The sequence below is a fragment of the Rhineura floridana genome, chromosome 12, assembly GCF_030035675.1.
Source record: "Rhineura floridana isolate rRhiFlo1 chromosome 12, rRhiFlo1.hap2, whole genome shotgun sequence".
Lineage (NCBI taxonomy): Eukaryota > Metazoa > Chordata > Lepidosauria > Squamata > Rhineuridae > Rhineura > Rhineura floridana.
This window is the reverse complement of record NC_084491.1, coordinates 45,592,145-45,609,201: the sequence shown is the minus strand read 5'-3', so window position 1 is coordinate 45,609,201 and position 17,057 is coordinate 45,592,145. Positions and strand designations below refer to the sequence as shown.

Genomic DNA, 17,057 nt, shown 5'->3' with positions numbered 1-17,057 from the left:
AGGCCAGATCATGGGGGTCACACTTGTTGAGCCCATGCAGACCACCACAGCAAGCCTCAGCGCCTTGCCCTTCAGTAGTCCATCAGAGACTAAAAATATTTTAGCTATGCCTCCAGAACCAGGAAACTCTCTAAAAAACAGAGGCAGGAGACAAATAAGGCAGGACTGATGGTGGTCTGCAAATTACTTGGGAAGATAGGTGGACTAATGTCAGTGCTTTGGAAGAAGCAAAGACTACCAGTGTTGAAACAATGATCCTCCAACATCAACTTTGCTGGACCGGCCATGTTGTTCGAATGCCTGATCACCGTCTTCCAGAGCAGCTACTTTAATTAAGGTTGGAAAATGGAATATCGGTGGACAGCAAAAGAGGTTTAAAGATGTTCTTAAAGTGAATCTATAAAAAATGTAACATGAACATCAAGAACTAGGAAGTCTTGGCCCATGAACGTCCCAAATGGAGGTCGACTATTATAAAAAGTGCTGTGGACTTCGAAGAAGCACAAATACAGGGCAAACAGGACAAATGAGCTAAGCGGAAGGCACGTCAAACAAATCCCCATCGCCACCATCTTCCACCTGGAAACCTATGTCCTCACTCTGGGAGGCTGTGTGAATCCAGAATTGGCCTCCACAGTCACTTACTGACCCACCGTTAAAGACCTTATCTTGAAAGACGATCTTATTTGGCCACGAGTGATTGCCAATGAATGAATGATGGTTGCCTGCCTGCTCTGACCTTCCCTCCACTCCCCTGCCCTGGGCCTGAAAGGCCCTGAAGAAAATCCTCTCATGCTGCAGTTGAAAAAAGCCCCATTGGCTCCCATAAAAGGCTTTTTACCCAGCTACTGCACTGGAGACTGGTTTTGGGGGTAGGAGAAGGGTAAACTGCAAAAAAACCCCAACAACCTTAGAAATGATTTCCCCTTAAGACTACTTGCTTAGGGGGTGGGAAAGAAGCTGCATGTGTATGTGTGTGTTGTGCACATCATATGTGAGCATGTGTGGAGAAGGTCTGCTTTGCATGCAGGTGGTCATCAGCAGAGCCTGCTCACTCAGAGCAAAGGCCCATCTGGTCCAGCAGGCTGTTCGAGGGGGACCTGAGCACTACAGTGCTCTCCCTGCTGCAGTTCCCATCAACTAGCATTCAGAGTTACACTCCCTCTGTCAGAGGCATAGTCCCAGGCTTAATCTCCGCCATCCCCAAGTAGAGATGGGAGAAAGTCCTGGAGAGCCGCTGACAGCCAGTGCAGACAATACTGAGCTCGATGGACCATACGGCTGTGACCCTGTGCTTGCTGTGTATGATGGATACCACTTTGGGCAGACCAACAACTTGCAGCCCATTCCTGCCCAGTACAAATAGGAAAATTAGGCTGAGTTGGCTATAAGAGAGAGAGGAATCCAGATGCTGTCTGCAGAAAGGCCCACTGTAGAATGAATGAATGTATATGGAAGAGGAGACAATGTATGTATATACCTGTGTGCATGCACACGTGCGCACGCGCACACACACACACACACACACACACACACACACAAGCAGCAGTCTAGAGAAGAAAGTCGGGCTGACAGAGGAGAGGCTTTTACAAGTAGAGGAACAGCACTCTCTGGTCTTGTCCCAGCATCCCCCAAGACTGTATGTGTGTTTGGGGACACCCAGAGGTTCCCACCTGTCTCCAAATGAAGGTGGTTCATATGACAGCTCCAAGTCACCTGAACCCAGGAATGCAAGACCAGCTCCAAGAATGTGGCATCAGGCCAGCTGCAAGCCTTGCCTTTTGTTGGAGGCCCAACTCTCCACCGCCACCTCCTCTGGCGACACTGCAAAAGGCCAGCTGGGCTGTGAACCAGAGGAGAAAGGGCAGCAGCCAAAGGGGGAAGATCAGACGGGGTGGCCCTTTGCTCATCAGAAATAAAAGCATAGGGAACTCCACAGGCACCCTCAGCGACAGAATCCCTGCCCAGCCATCTCTCAAGGCCACGGCAGGTTCCACAAATTTGCCCATTTCCATAGCCCAGAGTCCCCCTTTCCTCATGTCAGTGGCAACTGGCCACCATTTATCACCTTCAGGCTGCATCAGACACAAGGAGTCCATCACACCATTTCCAAACCTTTTGTTCTTCCTGCTGCAGATGTCTTTGGGCTCCAAGGTAGAAGAGGATGGCAGGTTTCTGCAAAGAGGTGGCCAGGAGGAGGAGGAGAGGTGTCAGCCCTTCATGTGCCAAGTGCTACAACATGGCTGTGTTAAAGACAGTGTGTGGGGAAGCAGCAGCATCAATCAGCACAAGTCATCTCACCCAGAACCTGACAATCCAGACTGAGAGCTGTACTCCCCACAGGCTCCAAAGACAGAGGGCAAGAGAGAGACCAACAAGAAAGAGACTGTTAACCTCTTGATTATTCCCAGCATAACGTAGAGCCTGGTCCCACAGCATCTGCCCATGACACCCTGACACCCTTAAGTCCACGGCCAAAGTTCCATTCATTGCAGAATCACTGGGACAGATCTGGTTGGCCTTTGAGTGACACTCAAAAAGGTCATCTTTCTCCTCAAGTCAGTAAGGATCCTCATCATCTGTGTCCTGAACAGGAAGCAAGAAAAGGAGATCAAGCAAAGTAGCCAACAAGATTCCCAAAGAGAGACAGACACCGGTTGGAATGAGGCAACAACACCTGTAGTTAGTTACCTGAACCAGTGGGCGATGATAGACAGAAAGACTCATGTTGTGTATTCCTCTCACTGACCACCTTGCAACTTGTTTGTGTATTTTTGAGCATCCCTGCTCCTTCTCAGACCGCACCCTCTCCATATTGTGAGGATGTGTCTCTCTGAGCTCTTAACTCAGGGAGATGGCTATGCATGTTATTAGTGAATAAACCTTGACTTTTCTTGCTCACTTTTATTGGGGGTCTGAACAGAGTGATTTCTTGCAATGACTGTGTTAACTCTTCTGACTTCCAGTAACAATGAGCTCTGCTGTGCTTCTTCTACTGTTGCTTTTGCCACCCCTCCCCCTCCCCCTGGCGGGGCCATGCACTCCACCGCCAGCCCTGCTCTGAAGCGGGGACCTTGCAAGCGGAGGGAGGAGCAATGAGGACTGCTGCCACTCTCTCTACCTCTGAGTCCTCCTCCAAGATGCAGCTTCAGATGCAACAGCAAATGCTGCTCATTCCCCCTTCCTCTTCCCCCCCACCTGATGATGCACCTGCCAGCAGTGGCAGGAGGACAAGAGGGAGGGCCCCCCATGGCCGGCTTGCACCCCACCTCTCCCATGATGGAAGGGCAGATGGCAACATCGGGTGGTGCCGGCACAGGGAGGAAGGGACTTGTTCCAAAGGCTATCGTGCCTGCTAGCCAGGATGGCTACACTCTGCCTCTAAGGTCAGAGGCAGCTTGCTTCCGAGTAGCAGATGCTGGGAATCACAAGTGGAGAGAGTGTTCTTGCACACAGGACCTGTTCGTGGGCTTCCCAAAATGGTCATCTGGTTGGCCACTGTGAGACCAGGATGCTAGACTAGGGGGGTCATTGGCCTGAGCCAACGGCAGGGCTCTTCCTGGGCCAGCCCTGTTCAGAAATGGCTCGGCCCTTTTGACACTTACAGTGCAAAGGTGGAAGGGTTGACTCTGTCCTCTGGATTGGGTCAGGCATGAAGGAGAGTTTGACTGCAGGCCCAGGATACTTGGGCCCTCTGCTATGTTGCCAAAGGGAAACTGGTTTTGTGTGTGCGTGTGCACGCCTGCATACAAGAATGGCACGTTTGCTTACCAGACACCGCAGACACCAGACAGCGAGCCTCTTCCTGCAGCCAGGTTGCTCAGGTCTAAGGGAAAAGGACAGAGGAGATGCGTCCATCACTTGCCAGCACTCCCTGCCCCTGTTCAAACCCTAGCAGGGCCCAGGACTTCATGGGCAGTCAACGGCACCCATCTTTGAGCTGGGTTGCTCCACCCCACCCCTCTCAAACAAACCCAGTTCTCCAGATGTGCCCCACCCCACAAAGCTCCCATGGGCTGTCTGCTCCTCACATGGACCAGCCACCCCAGCTGGTAGGTAAGTAGGCATGGGGGAAGACCATCTCTGCAGACCTCCAAGCCCCCAAAGTTTATGCAGGAGCCACCAACAGGGAGGAGACGTGCCGGAGGCCCCAGCTGCGGTGGAGGGTGCTGAACTTCCATTCATCACAACCCCAGCTAGCCCGACATGTAAGGGTGCAGAGGTGGGATCCCCCCTTCAACAATAGCCACGCGGCCCCTCACCATGTTTGGGCTTGGAATATGGGCGTAGTGACTGGAGGATTGACAGCAATCTCCATATACCCCCAGGAGTCCAACAAAAGCCCCAGGCAGCCCTCCCCCATGCTCTCTACCCTCTTCCGGGATAAGCACAGAACACAAAAGCTCTCACTCGTCGGAGACTTCAATGGAGGACTTCTTGTAGCTGAACTTCTTCCTGCTTTTCAGCACCCCAAACTTCCTGCCCATTCGAACTAGGAGCAAGGCCACCACAATGGCCGAGGGGAGGAAGACGAGGATGGACAGCAGCCCAGCTGACGTCAGATGGAAGGAAGTGCCTGGGGAAGGAGGTAAGAGGAAAGCCTTGGGTGGCAATCCGCCTTGCTCTGCTCCACATGTGAGGAAAAAAACAAGGCAAAACCCTGACCCTGGAAGGAACGCTCCCTCACAGCCCATCTCCAGATGGTCAGCAGGACCAATGACAGTTCTCTTAGCACACAGCATGCCAATCCCTGGGCAATGCGCCTAATGCTACCGGAGCCCTTCAGGTTGGCTCACATTGGCTCAGCCGCAACTGCAGGCTGAAGATTGTGACTGGAATGAATCCATTGGTTGATTGGTGGTATTATGGAATGTAAAGAAAATAAAGTAACTTACAGATAACAAAATTCCATAAGAAGAAAATTAAAGCAATGCTATATAAATTGCACAAACTAATTAATGGTTTGATAACAGTATGAACTAATTGGATTTATCAATAGCAGCACTGGCAAAACCATCAGAGTGACATAATCCCCTCCTAAGTCCCTCCAGCCCATCTAGTCGAGAAACAGTTCTAAGTCCCTTGGCATACTAGATGGTAACAAAGTGCACAGTGGCTAATCCAAGACGACAGACAGACCTTGTGGCATTCAGCAGGGCAAAAGCACGTGGTGCAGAACAGGTAGCAGGAAAGACACCCTCCCCACAAAACAAACTAACCAACCCCAAAAAAGTTCTCTATACATTTTTTTAAATTGATCAAGAACTGGAACAGGGGGGCGAATTCTTCTGTCATTTGCATTAATAATTTCATTACTCATAAGACACAGACTTGGGGTTGCCAACGTGTGGCCCTCCAGATGTTGGACTACAACTCCCATCAACCCCTCCAGCATGGCCAATGCAGACCATCAATGATCATGATCTTCTTGCTTCATCAGCGTCTGGGGAGGCGCTTTGACACACGCCACACGGGCTTGCCAAAGCACGTTAAGCATTTGGCCTTCACCGCTCTTTTCCTGCTACTTTCGTCAGGCTGCCAAGATCTTAGCCAACAGCAAAAACCAGCACAAAACTCCAAGCAGCTTCCCCAGAAATTACGCAGCATCCTCCACCATGGCTGCTCTCTGGGATGCCTTAAACGACTGAAGTGGCTGTTTCTGCAGACCACAGGGGCCTTGGGAGGACCTGCCACCTCCGGAGGGGGAGAGGCCCACGTGAGGGGCTTGCCTCAAACCATGGCAAAAAGGGACTCTACTTGCAGGCTCACACATGTGCAGTGAGCCCCCCCCCCAGCCTTTCTCTTTTCACATGCCAGCCTCTGGCATCCAGAGCAGGAAGGGATCACATCAGAGGCCCCCAGATAGAAGGAGCGCCTGCCCTGCTGGAGAATGCAACCGGTGGAGGACGGGAGGGGAGAAACGGCACAGGGGCAAGATGGCACCCGGCCCTCTCAGAGGCTGAGGACTTCAGGAAACCCGCTCAGGGTGTTTAACACTCCTGAGAGGAAAGGCTGGGAGCAGTTGGGGGGGGGCTCACAGAACCACCACCACAGGGGCTAGAAACATTGTTTTACCTCTCTGAGTGACGGTCAGCATAATCTGGGGAATGTTATGCTGCACATCCGGGGGATTCTTCACAGCACAGGTGAATGTCCCATTGTCACCCATCATTGGGTTGGTGATCCTAATGGATGCATCACGCTTGGCCACGTTCCCAGCCCAGGAGACCCGGTCACGGAAGGTGCCCTTCTGAGCAGGGTAAGCGACAGACTGGTAATGGAAGATCTAGAGGGGTTTAGAGATGGTGAGTGCCAGACACCATGACAACCTAGAGCCAGGAGCACAAGGTCTCCTTAGCAGGGAACCGCTCCAGCAAGGGGGGCTCGTTTTGCTGCAGGAGGGATGATGGTTTTGGGGGGTAGCCAAAGCCATTTGATAACCCACCCCCACCCCATATGTCTAATGTCCCAGTGCCACCCGCCACAGCAGGAGAGGAGGCTGGCACAGCTGCCACTCCGCCAAGAGCGCCACTCACTGGCTCCAAATTGCCCCCTGCAAGAGGCCGATACGTCCAGTCGATGGTGAGCTTCTCTGTGACTGGAAAGGAGGACTTGAACCAGCACTTCAGGGTCACTGGCTCAGCCACGAAGGCCTGGACCTTGGGGTCAGCCTGGATTTCCAGGGAGCGGACACCGACCAAGGCTGCAGACATAACCCCGTGAGACAGGTTAGGCCCCAGAGCAAAACACAGAGGCAGCTGCTAACCTTCCTGCTGCTCCACAGGATGAGCTCAGGTCAACAGAGGGGCTGGCCAAAGCCTTTTCCTGTCTGGCAAAGGGAGCCAACAAGACCAGCCTCAAAGGGACTCCCCAAAAGGCCCCTCCTGCCACTCTGCAGACTTCGGGCACAGAGGCCACTGACAAAGATATGGGGGGGAAAACGCTACCATTAGGCAAAGGGAGGAAACTGCCTCAGGCAGATGCTGAGATGGAAGATGGAGCTGTGCCCCCCCCCCAGCACTACCTGCCCTTTGCCCCCCCAGCCTGCTGCCTTCAGGTGTTGCCAGGTCTGAAGACCAAGTTCAAGGTGCTGGTTTTGGTGTACAAAGCCCAATACACCTTAGGACCAGGATACTTGAAAGATTGTCTTACCCCTTATATACCCAGCAGATCACTGAGCTCTGCAGGTGAGAGGCTTCTGTAGATACCGTCTTATCGGTTCCGCACAACAGAGGAAGTGGACCTTTAGTGTTGTGGCACCAACCCTTTGGCATTCCCTCCCCAATACTAGACAGGCGCCATCTCTGTTCTCTTCTCGGTGCCAACTGAAGACCTTTCTCTTTCAACAAGACTTTTAAGTAGAGACCTTATCCCAGTCTGCATCTGTGTTGGAATTGCTTTTTAAGGTGTTCTTAACACCTTTTAAAAAAGACGTTTTTAAAGAAATTTTGCTTTAACATGTTTTTAAGGATGTTTTGTTTTCATATGTTTTAAAATCTGTTTTTATGATGTTTTAAAGTGTTTAGTGCTTTTGTTTGCCGCCCTGGGCTCCTACTGCGAGGAAGGGCGGGGATATAAACCAAATAAATAAAAAAACTGAGATTCAAATGCCTGACTGGCTGGCTCTGTATGCGCAATGGGGGCGGGACATCTTCTCCTTTATCTTGTCCTGAAGGGGGGGCACTTTGGGGGCTGTACCTCAGAGCGAGGCTCCTGTCACCTTGCTAGCATTGACTGGGCTGTATTCCGAGCTAGTCCTGCCCAGAGCAGACCTACTGCACAGACATGACTAACTGAGGTTCTAACCCACTGGCTATTCCATTGGTAAATGAATCCGACTTCTGGGCGGTTGTTGGGCTCTTTCTGGCGTTCAACGCGCTTGCCCTCTTCACAACAACCCTGCAAGGTAAAGCAGTATCCCCCCTCCCCGCGCGCACACGCACACTACAGACGGGAGAGGCCGAGAGCAGCGGCCAGCCGATTGCCCCGCTTGGTCCCCGGGCGGCGCCAGCTCGTTCCTGGTAAGCCGCTGCGGGGGCTGGGCGTCTGCCGCTTCCCCGGCCGCGGGCTCCTCTGCCCCGGAAACACCCGCACGTTGCCCCGCTCGGCGCCGGCAGCAACGCACGAGCCTTCGGCCCTCTCCGCCGGGGGAAAGAGTCCTCGCAGCCGGCCCGAGCCTGGGAGAGCCGAGAGGGCTGCTCCCGAGTCGAGCCCAGCGCGCCCCGGCGGCTGCTCCCTCGGGCCGGCGGGAGGAGCGCAGGCCGAGCTGGGGTCCCCGCGCGCCCCTCACTCACCCCACAGAAGCAGCGGCAGGAGGGCCGCCCCGTCCGGCTTCTTCCGCGAGAGCCCCATTTTCTCGCCGCTTCCGCGGGCCGCACCTGTCCGCCCAGGTGAGGCCGGAAGGGGCGGGGCGATGCCCAAAATGGCCGCCGAGAGCCGCTCCCGCCTGGCCGGCATTCTGCACACGCTCAGTGGCAGTGCATCGCTACCTAGGAACACGGCGGCGTTGGAAAAGACGCCGGCGAGGCCTCTCGGCGCCCCCCGGACCTGCAGGTGGAGGAGCGAGCGCCGTCGTCGGACGCGTCCTCGGGGCGCCTTCCCTCGGGCGGCGAGGCTCACGGCTCCCTTCCCCCTCCCCGGAGACCTTGGCGCGGGAGGGGCTCCTCGGCTGCCGCTTCCCCGGCGTGCCCGGATAGGGAGGAGGAGTTGGGCCCCAGGGACCTTAGAAAGCCGGCTCGAAGCTCGCCAGTGTTCCACCCCAACTCCGGTTCTTTTCAGTATGAAATGCACTTTATTTACAGGCAAACGTTTCACAAGACTCGTACAAATAAATTACAGGGCCGGCCCGAGCTGGTGCCCCCGACGCCCGCCCGCCCACCTGCCTTCCACGGACAGGCCGGGCCGCTAGTGTAACAAATACAGCAAATTTGGCTGGGGAGGGGAAAAGCTGGGCAGCCGCTAGCCCGCAAATAGGGGGGCGTCTATACTGAGTAGGTTTAGAGCAGTGAACGGTAGAAAAGGCAGTTTGTGAGCAAAGATCGAAAACGGAGAGAGGCTGGCTGAGGCTTCCTGCGAGGCTGTTGCAAACTTGCTGCTGAATTGCAACAAGCGGCTCTGAGTGCAAGTTCTGTGGGAGGAAGGGATGTCACAGCATATAGGCAAATCTGTTTGCTTCTCCAGATCCTGTCTGGCTGAAGAAATCCAGGAGGAGAGAATGGTGGTTTAGACAAGGAGGGGGCACCTCACAGTGAAGGAGCCAGAGACCCCAGGAGCCGCCCCCGATCACCATCTCTTTCCTTCCTGGGCTCAAAATACTGACAGACCCTGCAGGTACTGAACCTGCTCAGTGTAATGACTGTTGGAATGTATGAGGTTCAACTCCAGCTTGGTGGGTTGAGGTTGCATGGGGTTAAAAAGGATAGCTAGGGAGGAGGCCTCTTCGTTGCTAGGGTATACCTGTCCTTTGATCCTTGCCGTCTCTCCCCCTCCTGCTAGACTGATATGCAAAGGATGTTGATCCCAGTTCCTTCCTGCCTTCCCGGTTCCTTCTTCTTTCTTGAGAGGGGAGCAGACATCTTTCCTTTGTCTCTCCCTCTCAACCAGCATGAGAGCTGCACTGGGACCAGTGCAGACTGCTCCAACATAGCTAGTTAGCTAGATATAGAACTCTTTCCTATCAAGCATGTACTTCCAGAATAAAGTAGTTATGTCTTATTTTGAAGCTTAAAAGTCTCTGACTAATTTGCAGGGAAGGTAGACTCTTAGCAAAGATTCAAACACACACACACAAGCTCGCTCAGATCTCTCCACTCCGCTCCGCAACTCAATAGAATTCCGACAATGACTGCCCTTTATCAGAGGGTTGGAGCACTGGAGACACTGACATTGTGCACCATGGAATCCTTCTGGCAAATTTGGCTACTCAAAGGAGGGCAGGCAGGAGGGCAGGTCTATGTTTCCATTTGGGCTTTAGAGTCAAGCCAAGCTTCAGTTCCCCTGAAACTTGGGAAGACAGCAGGACAGTGTGGTTGTGTCTGTGGCAGAGCAGCTTAGGCCAGGCTGGCAAAGAGGCTGCATCTTGGCATCTTTGCCTTCTCCAGGTACTTGGACGTGGGGTGCCCCCTTGGTAAGTGGCTCAGAGGAATCCCCCACAGGTACACATGAGGGCAGGGTCGGGACAACCATTTGTGGTCCTCTGCACTACAGCATCATTGGGAACCCCCACAGTATGTGCCAGGCCAGGCCAGGCACTCTTTTCCCCAAAGGCCTTTGAAGATGAACGAAGCACTTTCTGAGGTGAGGGAGACGAGACGAGCCGCCTTGTGGCATCCGCTGCCTCTGACCCAGATCTCTGAAGAGCCAGCCTCCATGGCAACGGGGGTGGGCAGGGGGCCTGTGGGAAGAAAAGAGGGCGGGCAGGTCATCCGTGGGCTTCATTCCTGAGTCGGAGGGCAGTCCTGGAAAGGCTGGGGCGTTCAGCACAGGACAGCAAAAGCGGCACTGCAGGGATGCACCACGAGGCTGCAGCTACAGATGCCCTACACCGAGTCGGGTCACTGGTCCCCCAGCTCAGTATTGCCTGCCCTGCCCTCAGAAACTCTCCCAGGTTTCAGGCAGGGGTCTCTGCCAGCCCTGCCTGGAAACCCAGGGAGTGAACCCTTCTGCATGCAAAGCCAACACCCTGCCACTGAGAGATGGGGAAGCAAGCCCCCATCAGCGGTGCCTTCACTGGCCAAGGTGGCTAGTGTCCCCCTTGCTGCCATGTTCATTCCAGAAGGCCATATGGACTAATCTCCCGTTTTGAGATCAGTGGCAGGGAGCAGCTTTCATTACACACATACACAGTGGCCAGCCACGGCTATTCCTCCGGGAGCCAGGCAACATAACGTAGGGAGCTGCTTTATACACAGTCAGACCATTGGTCCATCTAGCCCAATACTGACTACACTGACTGGCAGCAGCTCTCCAAAGTTTTGGACAAAGATCTCTCCCAGCTGCACCTGGAGATGCTGGGGATCAGACCTGGGACTTGCTGCATGCAAAGCAGGTGCTCTGCCCCCGAGCTATGACCCTTCCCTAAAACATCTGCACAGAGGCGCCTCCTGCGGTGCCTCTGCTGATCTGTGCTGGGCCCTCCCTCCCATCAGCTTGGTCACAGGAAGGCCCTCTGGAGTGCGGCACCAGGCCCAAGGCACCCACCTGGCATGTTAGGCCCCGTCTTCCCACAGGTGTGTCTCAGTGTCCTCCTGGGCTCCCTTCAGCTTCTCCTTCTCTGGCCTGTCATTAAATGCAACAAAGGCAGCCATTGGAGAACCATCCAAGTTCTCTGGCCTCAGAGTCAGGGAGAAAAAAAGAGGCTGTTGCGTGAAATAAAATGCGAGAGTCCCTGCTGGACTTGGGAGGGAACAAGGATCAGCAAGAAGAGGTACGCCCAGCAACCAGCGCAGCCATCCTGAGACAGCTCATCAGCCATGGCTCTGGCAGCATGTTGTGCGCTCAGCTGTCCTGAGCCTGCCAAAGTCGCCATCCTGCTCGGCTGGGTGCAGCACTCTGTAGATCACAGTCTGAGCTGGTCACTCAGCAAATGGACCACCTCCTCAGGCGACTGCGTAGCCATCAATTCGCAGCCATTCCAAAACAACACAAAGTCATCCAAATGTTTTGCAATGGATTTCCTGCTCCCTGTATTCTTTGCAGCGGAATGAGGCGGTGGAGTGGTCTGCACCATGTGAAACTGAGGTGGAGTCACATCTTGGAACACTCCCTACATTAACAACTCCCTTCAAACTGAAAACCAGTACAGCTGCTAAAGGCAATGAGCAGACTAGAACCTTCCTCCCAGAGAGCTAAATTTCTGTTTGCAGGGATTTTTCATTTATCTGTTTGAAACATATTTATACTGCCCTTTATTCTTCTTGAATTTCTGGGCAACATGCAATCAATAATCATAAAAATACAACAATAAAGCAGTAAATAAAGCAGATTAAAAGGTCTGTGTAAACAGTAACACTGTTGCCTGGCGCTGAAAAGATTGCAGTGGGGGTGCCAGGTGAGCAGACTGATATGGAAGGAGTCGCTGCTTCAGGTATTTGGATCCCAAGATGTTGAGGAGGAGTTAAAAAATGATCCCCAGCTGCAATATGTCTGAAGTGGCATATACCAGTTGAACACACACACACACCTCATACCTGCCTCCTTCTGCTACATGTGTGGAGACCTCTCCGTCTCCTGGTCAGCAACCACTTCAAGGGGTGGTTGTTCAATGGGACCCAGGCAGGCAAATTCTGATTTTCCTCATTCCTTGTTACAGTTTTGATCGGCCCTGTCCTGTCTGCAAACCCTCCCCTGCTGTGTCCCTCAAGGCCGTTTGACCTTCTTCATCTCTTCTGAAGAGAGTTACTTACCTGCATGGGTGAAGAGATGGCACCCATTCTCAGTGACTCCTGAGATCTCCCCCAAGGCCAGGCCAGTTGCCTCTAGTCAGCTCCCCAAAAGCCCATACATCACACATACACACAAACACTTACAGTTCTGTCTCCTCCATCTCCATTTTCGTGTCTTGCTGCATCTTCCGCTGATGACGGCAGAAAACAACCACAAGCACTGTGACAATCATCAGAACACAGGCAGCGCCGATGGTGATTGCTAGGATATGGATCTCCGAGAAATTCACTGTGCAGGGATGAAAGTCAGGTTGGGGGTGCGAGAGAACACATGGCCCCTGCCCTTCCCAACAGCACTGGAAGCTAAGAAGCCCCTGCCCGCACCAGCAAGCCCCCCTCAAGTCTCAAACCTTTCAGCACCACCTGCAGCTGGATCTCGCCAGTGACGCCATCCACATCAGGCGGGTTCTTCACGTGGCATTGGAAGGTCCCGTTGTCATTGGGGCTCACGTTCCAAAGCATAATGGAGGCATCGTTCTTGGCAGTGTTGCCATCCCATGTGACTCTGCCTGAGAAGCGGCCTGTCACAGGAGGGTAGCCCTGCTCACTGTAGTAGAAAACCTGGGGAGTGGCAGAGAAGAGAAGCCTGGTAATTATTCCTCCTCCTCCTCCTCAATGCGACCCCTTCCCTCTGCTGATGGCGCCTCCTACTTCTGCAGGAGGCTTTAGGACTGAACATCACCTGGCGGAACAGGCGGTTCTCCACATGAATGTCATCCCTGGGAATGGGCAAGATTTCCTGTCTGCCAGGCCTGCCCTGTCTTGCACCTGAGTGAACCAATCTACTTCAGGCAGCACCAAGAGGGAGAGGGAATTGTGGTGCAGCAAGATTGGCTGAGCAGTGGGGTGGGGTGGACACCATTTCAACAGCAGAATGTCTTGGGCCAGCACTACCCTCAGTGGTGAATCCTCTTTGATTAAGGTGCTCTCAAAAGAACAATCGGAACCAGCTTCCCATCAGGGGAGGTTCTTGTTGCATGGATGTCAGCTACAGCTATTCAGATCTGAGTTCAAACACTGGAAAATGAAATGCAAGCCATTTTCATAATCAGCGGACATCTTTAAATGACTCTTTCAGGAGGGAGATGTCTGAGCAGGGCTGGGCACAGCCACTTATGATTTCCCCCCCCCCTTGTCGGGCACAAGAGATCTCTGGGGCCTCAAAGCCATTCCACAAGGTGACACCCATTCCCCTTCCCCCCACTGGGGTGCAGGCTGTTTATTCAGAACATATCAGACATGGGGGTGGACAGATTTTGGGGGATGGGGAGGCGTTTGCAGAGACCAGGCAGGAAAACTCCAAACTCTGCAGGCAGATGAATCAGCTGCCCAGGAACAGCTGGAGCCCAAGTGCCAAGTGCCCCCCCCAACCCTTGGGAAGAGGCTGGGTCACCTTTCACCAAAAGGTTGCACAGATGAACTCACAAACTCAGTTGGGCCCTTTGCCTGGGGCTGGAAGTGCCAAGACACCGTCAACCTCTGCCCGACTGGGGAATGGCTGCGGAAGGTGCATTTCAAGCGCACGTCTGTACCGTTCAGAGCTTCCAGTGTCCCCGAGGTATAAATTTCCACTGCTGCCACAGGGCAGAGCACTAGAGGAAAACAAATATGGAAAATGAGCCCTTGCAGGGAGCAAGGAAGGACCACCACCCCTCGCCCAGTGTTGGCATTCCAACTTGGTACCAATAATTTCCACACCTGAGAGAATGGCTGATTCCCCACCCCCACTAACAATGCCACAACCAATTTTTAGGCAGTCTGGGGTGGATTTAGTGGGCCTTTGTGTGGCGGCAGTAGCTAACCTTTGGAAGGCCCTCCTGTTACATATCAGACAGGCCGCAGGCACCACCTTTATTTACTTGATTCAGCAGGTTCTTCCTATGTGCTTATGACGCTTAAGTGTCTTGTGAAGAACTTCTGCTTCCAGCAAGTCTTTTAACTGGAGATGTTGGTCCCAGATTTTAAAGTACATTGGATTGAAACCTTGTTTAAATATGTTTTGATGTTGTTTTTATTGTTAAATCGCTTGAGGATGGTTTATGGGAAATAATTTATAAATAAATAATACAAACTGGGCAGTGACCCAGGGGACTTGCTGCTCGAGATTCAAGCATGCCCACTCCTGGAGCCCCCAAGAAAAGCTTGCTTGCATTTGCCCCTCAGCTGCCAGCCAGCCACTTCCTTCTCCTCGCCCTGAGTGAGAAGCCCCGTAAGTTCAGTCTTCAGGAAAAGGGTTTCTGTGCCTGGCCTGAGGCCAGGCAGTGCATCCTTCTTTCTGAAGCTAAGCTCTCTGGGTCTGGCCAGGGCATGCACCCGCACCCACCATTTGCCACAATGGAAGAAATACAGGATATAAATGCACAAAATAAAACAGTAAAGCAAACAAAGCAGCTCTCCTAAAAGCAGGTTGAGGAGAGGATGTTGGGCAAAGTGGGAATTCAGGGCCAGAAGGTAGCGAGGTACCACAGGGTGGCCTCCTGGTCCCCGGGCACCAGCTGGGCCACCTGCTTCCTTAATCATCTTGCCCCCAAGTAGGGACCTTTGCCTGCCCTCGTCAAGAGCCACTTCTGCAGAGGAAGGAAGGAAGGTGGGCCTGGGCCTGGCCTCAGCCTTTCTCCTGAAAGTGACTCACGTGGAGTCCCTGATGAGAAATGCTGGGTTCTTATATCCGGCTTGCACAACACGCACATGAACTCTGTGGCTGCTGCGTGATGCAGCGGGGCTCCAGTGCTGGGCTCCTGCATGCCGGGACAGGAGCAGGGCCAGACCAGCCTTGCATAAGTACTGCCTCTCGGCCTCCGTTTCCGGCATGGAAAAGGGGAATGGCAGAAAGTCCAGCAAAACTGCGAAAGTCAAACTCGGCAAAGCGTCTGTTCTGAAGAGGGCGGCGTTGAAAATCGGGCCCAGCTCAGCCCAACCCTGGAAAAGTGTAAAGGGCTGTCCTCTTAAGGGGGGGGGGTCTGCAAAGAAACCAGCCCCTTGTCGGGAGATAAAAGTGATCCAGGACCCCTCCTCGCTTCTCTCTCCGCACCAGCACAAACAGTCCTTCCTTTTGCCGGAGTGTTGGCACAAGAGCAACGAGCGTGCCCGGAGCAAACAGGAGCGGAGGGCGCTCAGGGGCTGCGCCGCCTGCCCTGCCCTGCCCTGCCCTGCCCTGCCGCTATGAACCAGCCACGGCCACCATGGCTCGTCGGCCCCTCGCCCCTTCAGACCACGGCTTGGTGGGCAGAGCGCTGGTCAGGTGAACAGGAGGGCGCGGAACTGTGGCTGAGAGCCCCTCCCTCGGCCCTCCCCTCCCTCCGACCCAGCCCCAACAGCGGGGAGGGGGTTCTCTCCCCCACTCCCACCCCCGCCTCGTTGTCCAAGAGCAGCAGCGAGGCCCTGCTCCCTGGCCGCCCGCCCGAGAGGCGCCCGGGCAGGGGAGGAGGCGCGGGGGAGGACCGAGCGGTGTCTCTTACCCAGCAGCAGGACGCCCCCCCAGCTGGGGCCAGGCCGCCCCTGGGCAAGCGGGGCCATGGCCGCACTCCACAGGCCGGGCCTGTGGACAGGAGGCGGGCTGGTGGTGGCCGAGGCAGAGGCCGCCGCTCCCCTCAGGTGCTCTCCTGGCGCTGGAGTGAACCAGGTGGAGCTCTGCTTCTCCTCCTCCCCTCCACCCCACCCCGCAGGCCGACCCAAAAGGCCGCTCCCAGCCTCAACAACGCCGCCGCTGCGGCTGCCTCCACCTTTCCTGGGCAGGCGGCGGTTGCCAGAGAGGAGCTGGAGTGAAGCATCTCGCAAATCCGGATCCAGATGCGCGCAGCTGGCTGCGATGACTCGGGGGTCACCGAGGCCCAAGAGTGCTCTCGGGGTGCGAACGTCGTTTGCTCCGAGCTCAGGAGCTGCTACAGAGGGAGGCAGGGAAGGCGTCCTTGCCATCACCCTTGTGGCCTCGGACTGGTGGTCGGGCCAGGGTGAGGCCGGCCACCCCGCTGGCAGCAGCAAAAGGAACAGGCGGTGCAAAGGGCTTCGCGAACCTCTCCTCCTCATTTGGAGCCGGAGAGGAGCCCACTGTGGGACCAGGCCAAAGGGGGCTGTCTACAGTACTGTCTACACTCTGCACTCTACTCTGGCAGCAGTGGCTCTCCAGGGTTTCAGGCAGGGAGCCTCTCCCAGCCCTGCCTGGAGGAGATGCCGTCGGCGGTTGAATCCGGGACCTTCTGCATGCAAGGCAGGCGCTGTGCCCCTGGGAGCAACAACTCCCAGCACCACCCATGCAGAAGCCAGGGAAATCCTGAGAAAAAAATCAATAAAAACCACAGCTGGAGTAGTTTTCTTACTTTTACTTTGCGGCAAGGTCAAATAAGCAATACACTCTGACACCACTAGGGGGTCCCTCGTCGCACTTTCGCAGCAGCCCTTGCAGACTGCTGCTGGACTACAACTCCCAGCTTCCCGTGCAGCAGGACCTTCTTGGCTGCAGATGTAAACAGCCGCTGCAACAGAGCACAGGGCAGGGAGACCAACCCGCGCTCCAGCAGAGAGTCCTTAGGCAGGAGTAGCACCCAACCAGGGGGCAAGGGACAGCAAGGCACAAAACAACTGGCAAGAACTGGTGTGGGGAACTTTGGCTCTCCA

At 54.6% G+C, this 17,057-nt stretch overlaps 2 protein-coding genes across 3 annotated transcripts; both read right to left on the bottom strand.

The window, feature by feature from the left end:
• Window positions 1-2,384: 2,384 nt before the first annotated feature.
• On the bottom strand, window positions 2,385-8,832 carry MPZL3 (myelin protein zero like 3). Its single transcript, XM_061593394.1, has 6 exons — window positions 8,295-8,832; window positions 6,537-6,703; window positions 6,076-6,286; window positions 4,411-4,576; window positions 3,772-3,826; window positions 2,385-2,586 (listed from the first exon to the last, which is right to left on the bottom strand). The coding sequence occupies exons 1-6, from the start codon at window positions 8,455-8,457 to the stop codon at window positions 2,560-2,562; spliced, it is 789 nt and encodes a 262-aa protein (XP_061449378.1). The 5' UTR covers window positions 8,458-8,832; the 3' UTR covers window positions 2,385-2,559.
• MPZL2 (myelin protein zero like 2) lies at window positions 8,769-16,689 on the bottom strand. Of its 2 annotated transcripts, none has more exons than XM_061593391.1 (6): window positions 15,902-16,689; window positions 13,869-14,035; window positions 12,794-13,004; window positions 12,528-12,672; window positions 11,200-11,277; window positions 8,769-10,393 (listed from the first exon to the last, which is right to left on the bottom strand). In XM_061593391.1, the coding sequence occupies exons 1-5, from the start codon at window positions 16,467-16,469 to the stop codon at window positions 11,208-11,210; spliced, it is 1,161 nt and encodes a 386-aa protein (XP_061449375.1). In that variant the 5' UTR covers window positions 16,470-16,689; the 3' UTR covers window positions 8,769-10,393; window positions 11,200-11,207. The 2 variants fall into 2 exon arrangements, with proteins under 2 accessions (XP_061449375.1, XP_061449376.1); XM_061593392.1 differs by lacking the exon at window positions 15,902-16,689 and adding an exon at window positions 15,076-15,710.
• Window positions 16,690-17,057: the final 368 nt, after the last annotated feature.

Excerpts from the sequence above, each read along its gene's own strand:
- MPZL3 (XM_061593394.1), bottom strand. The coding sequence starts at position 8,457 with ATGCCGGCCAGGCGGGAGCGGCTCTCGGCGGCCATTTTGGGCATCGCC. Across the intron at positions 6,704-8,294 it reads CCTGCCGCTGCTTCTGTGGG|CCTTGGTCGGTGTCCGCTCC; the intron begins GTGAGTGAGGGG and ends TTATGTCTGCAG. Across the intron at positions 4,577-6,075 it reads GCTGACCGTCACTCAGAGAG|GCACTTCCTTCCATCTGACG; the intron begins GTAAAACAATGT and ends CTCCTTCCCCAG.
- MPZL2 (XM_061593391.1), bottom strand. The coding sequence starts at position 16,469 with ATGAGGAGGAGAGGTTCGCGAAGCCCTTTGCACCGCCTGTTCCTTTTG. Across the intron at positions 13,005-13,868 it reads CAAAGGGCCCAACTGAGTTT|GTTTTCTACTACAGTGAGCA; the intron begins GTGAGTTCATCT and ends GCCACTCCCCAG. Across the intron at positions 12,673-12,793 it reads GCTGCAGGTGGTGCTGAAAG|TGAATTTCTCGGAGATCCAT; the intron begins GTTTGAGACTTG and ends ATCCCTGCACAG.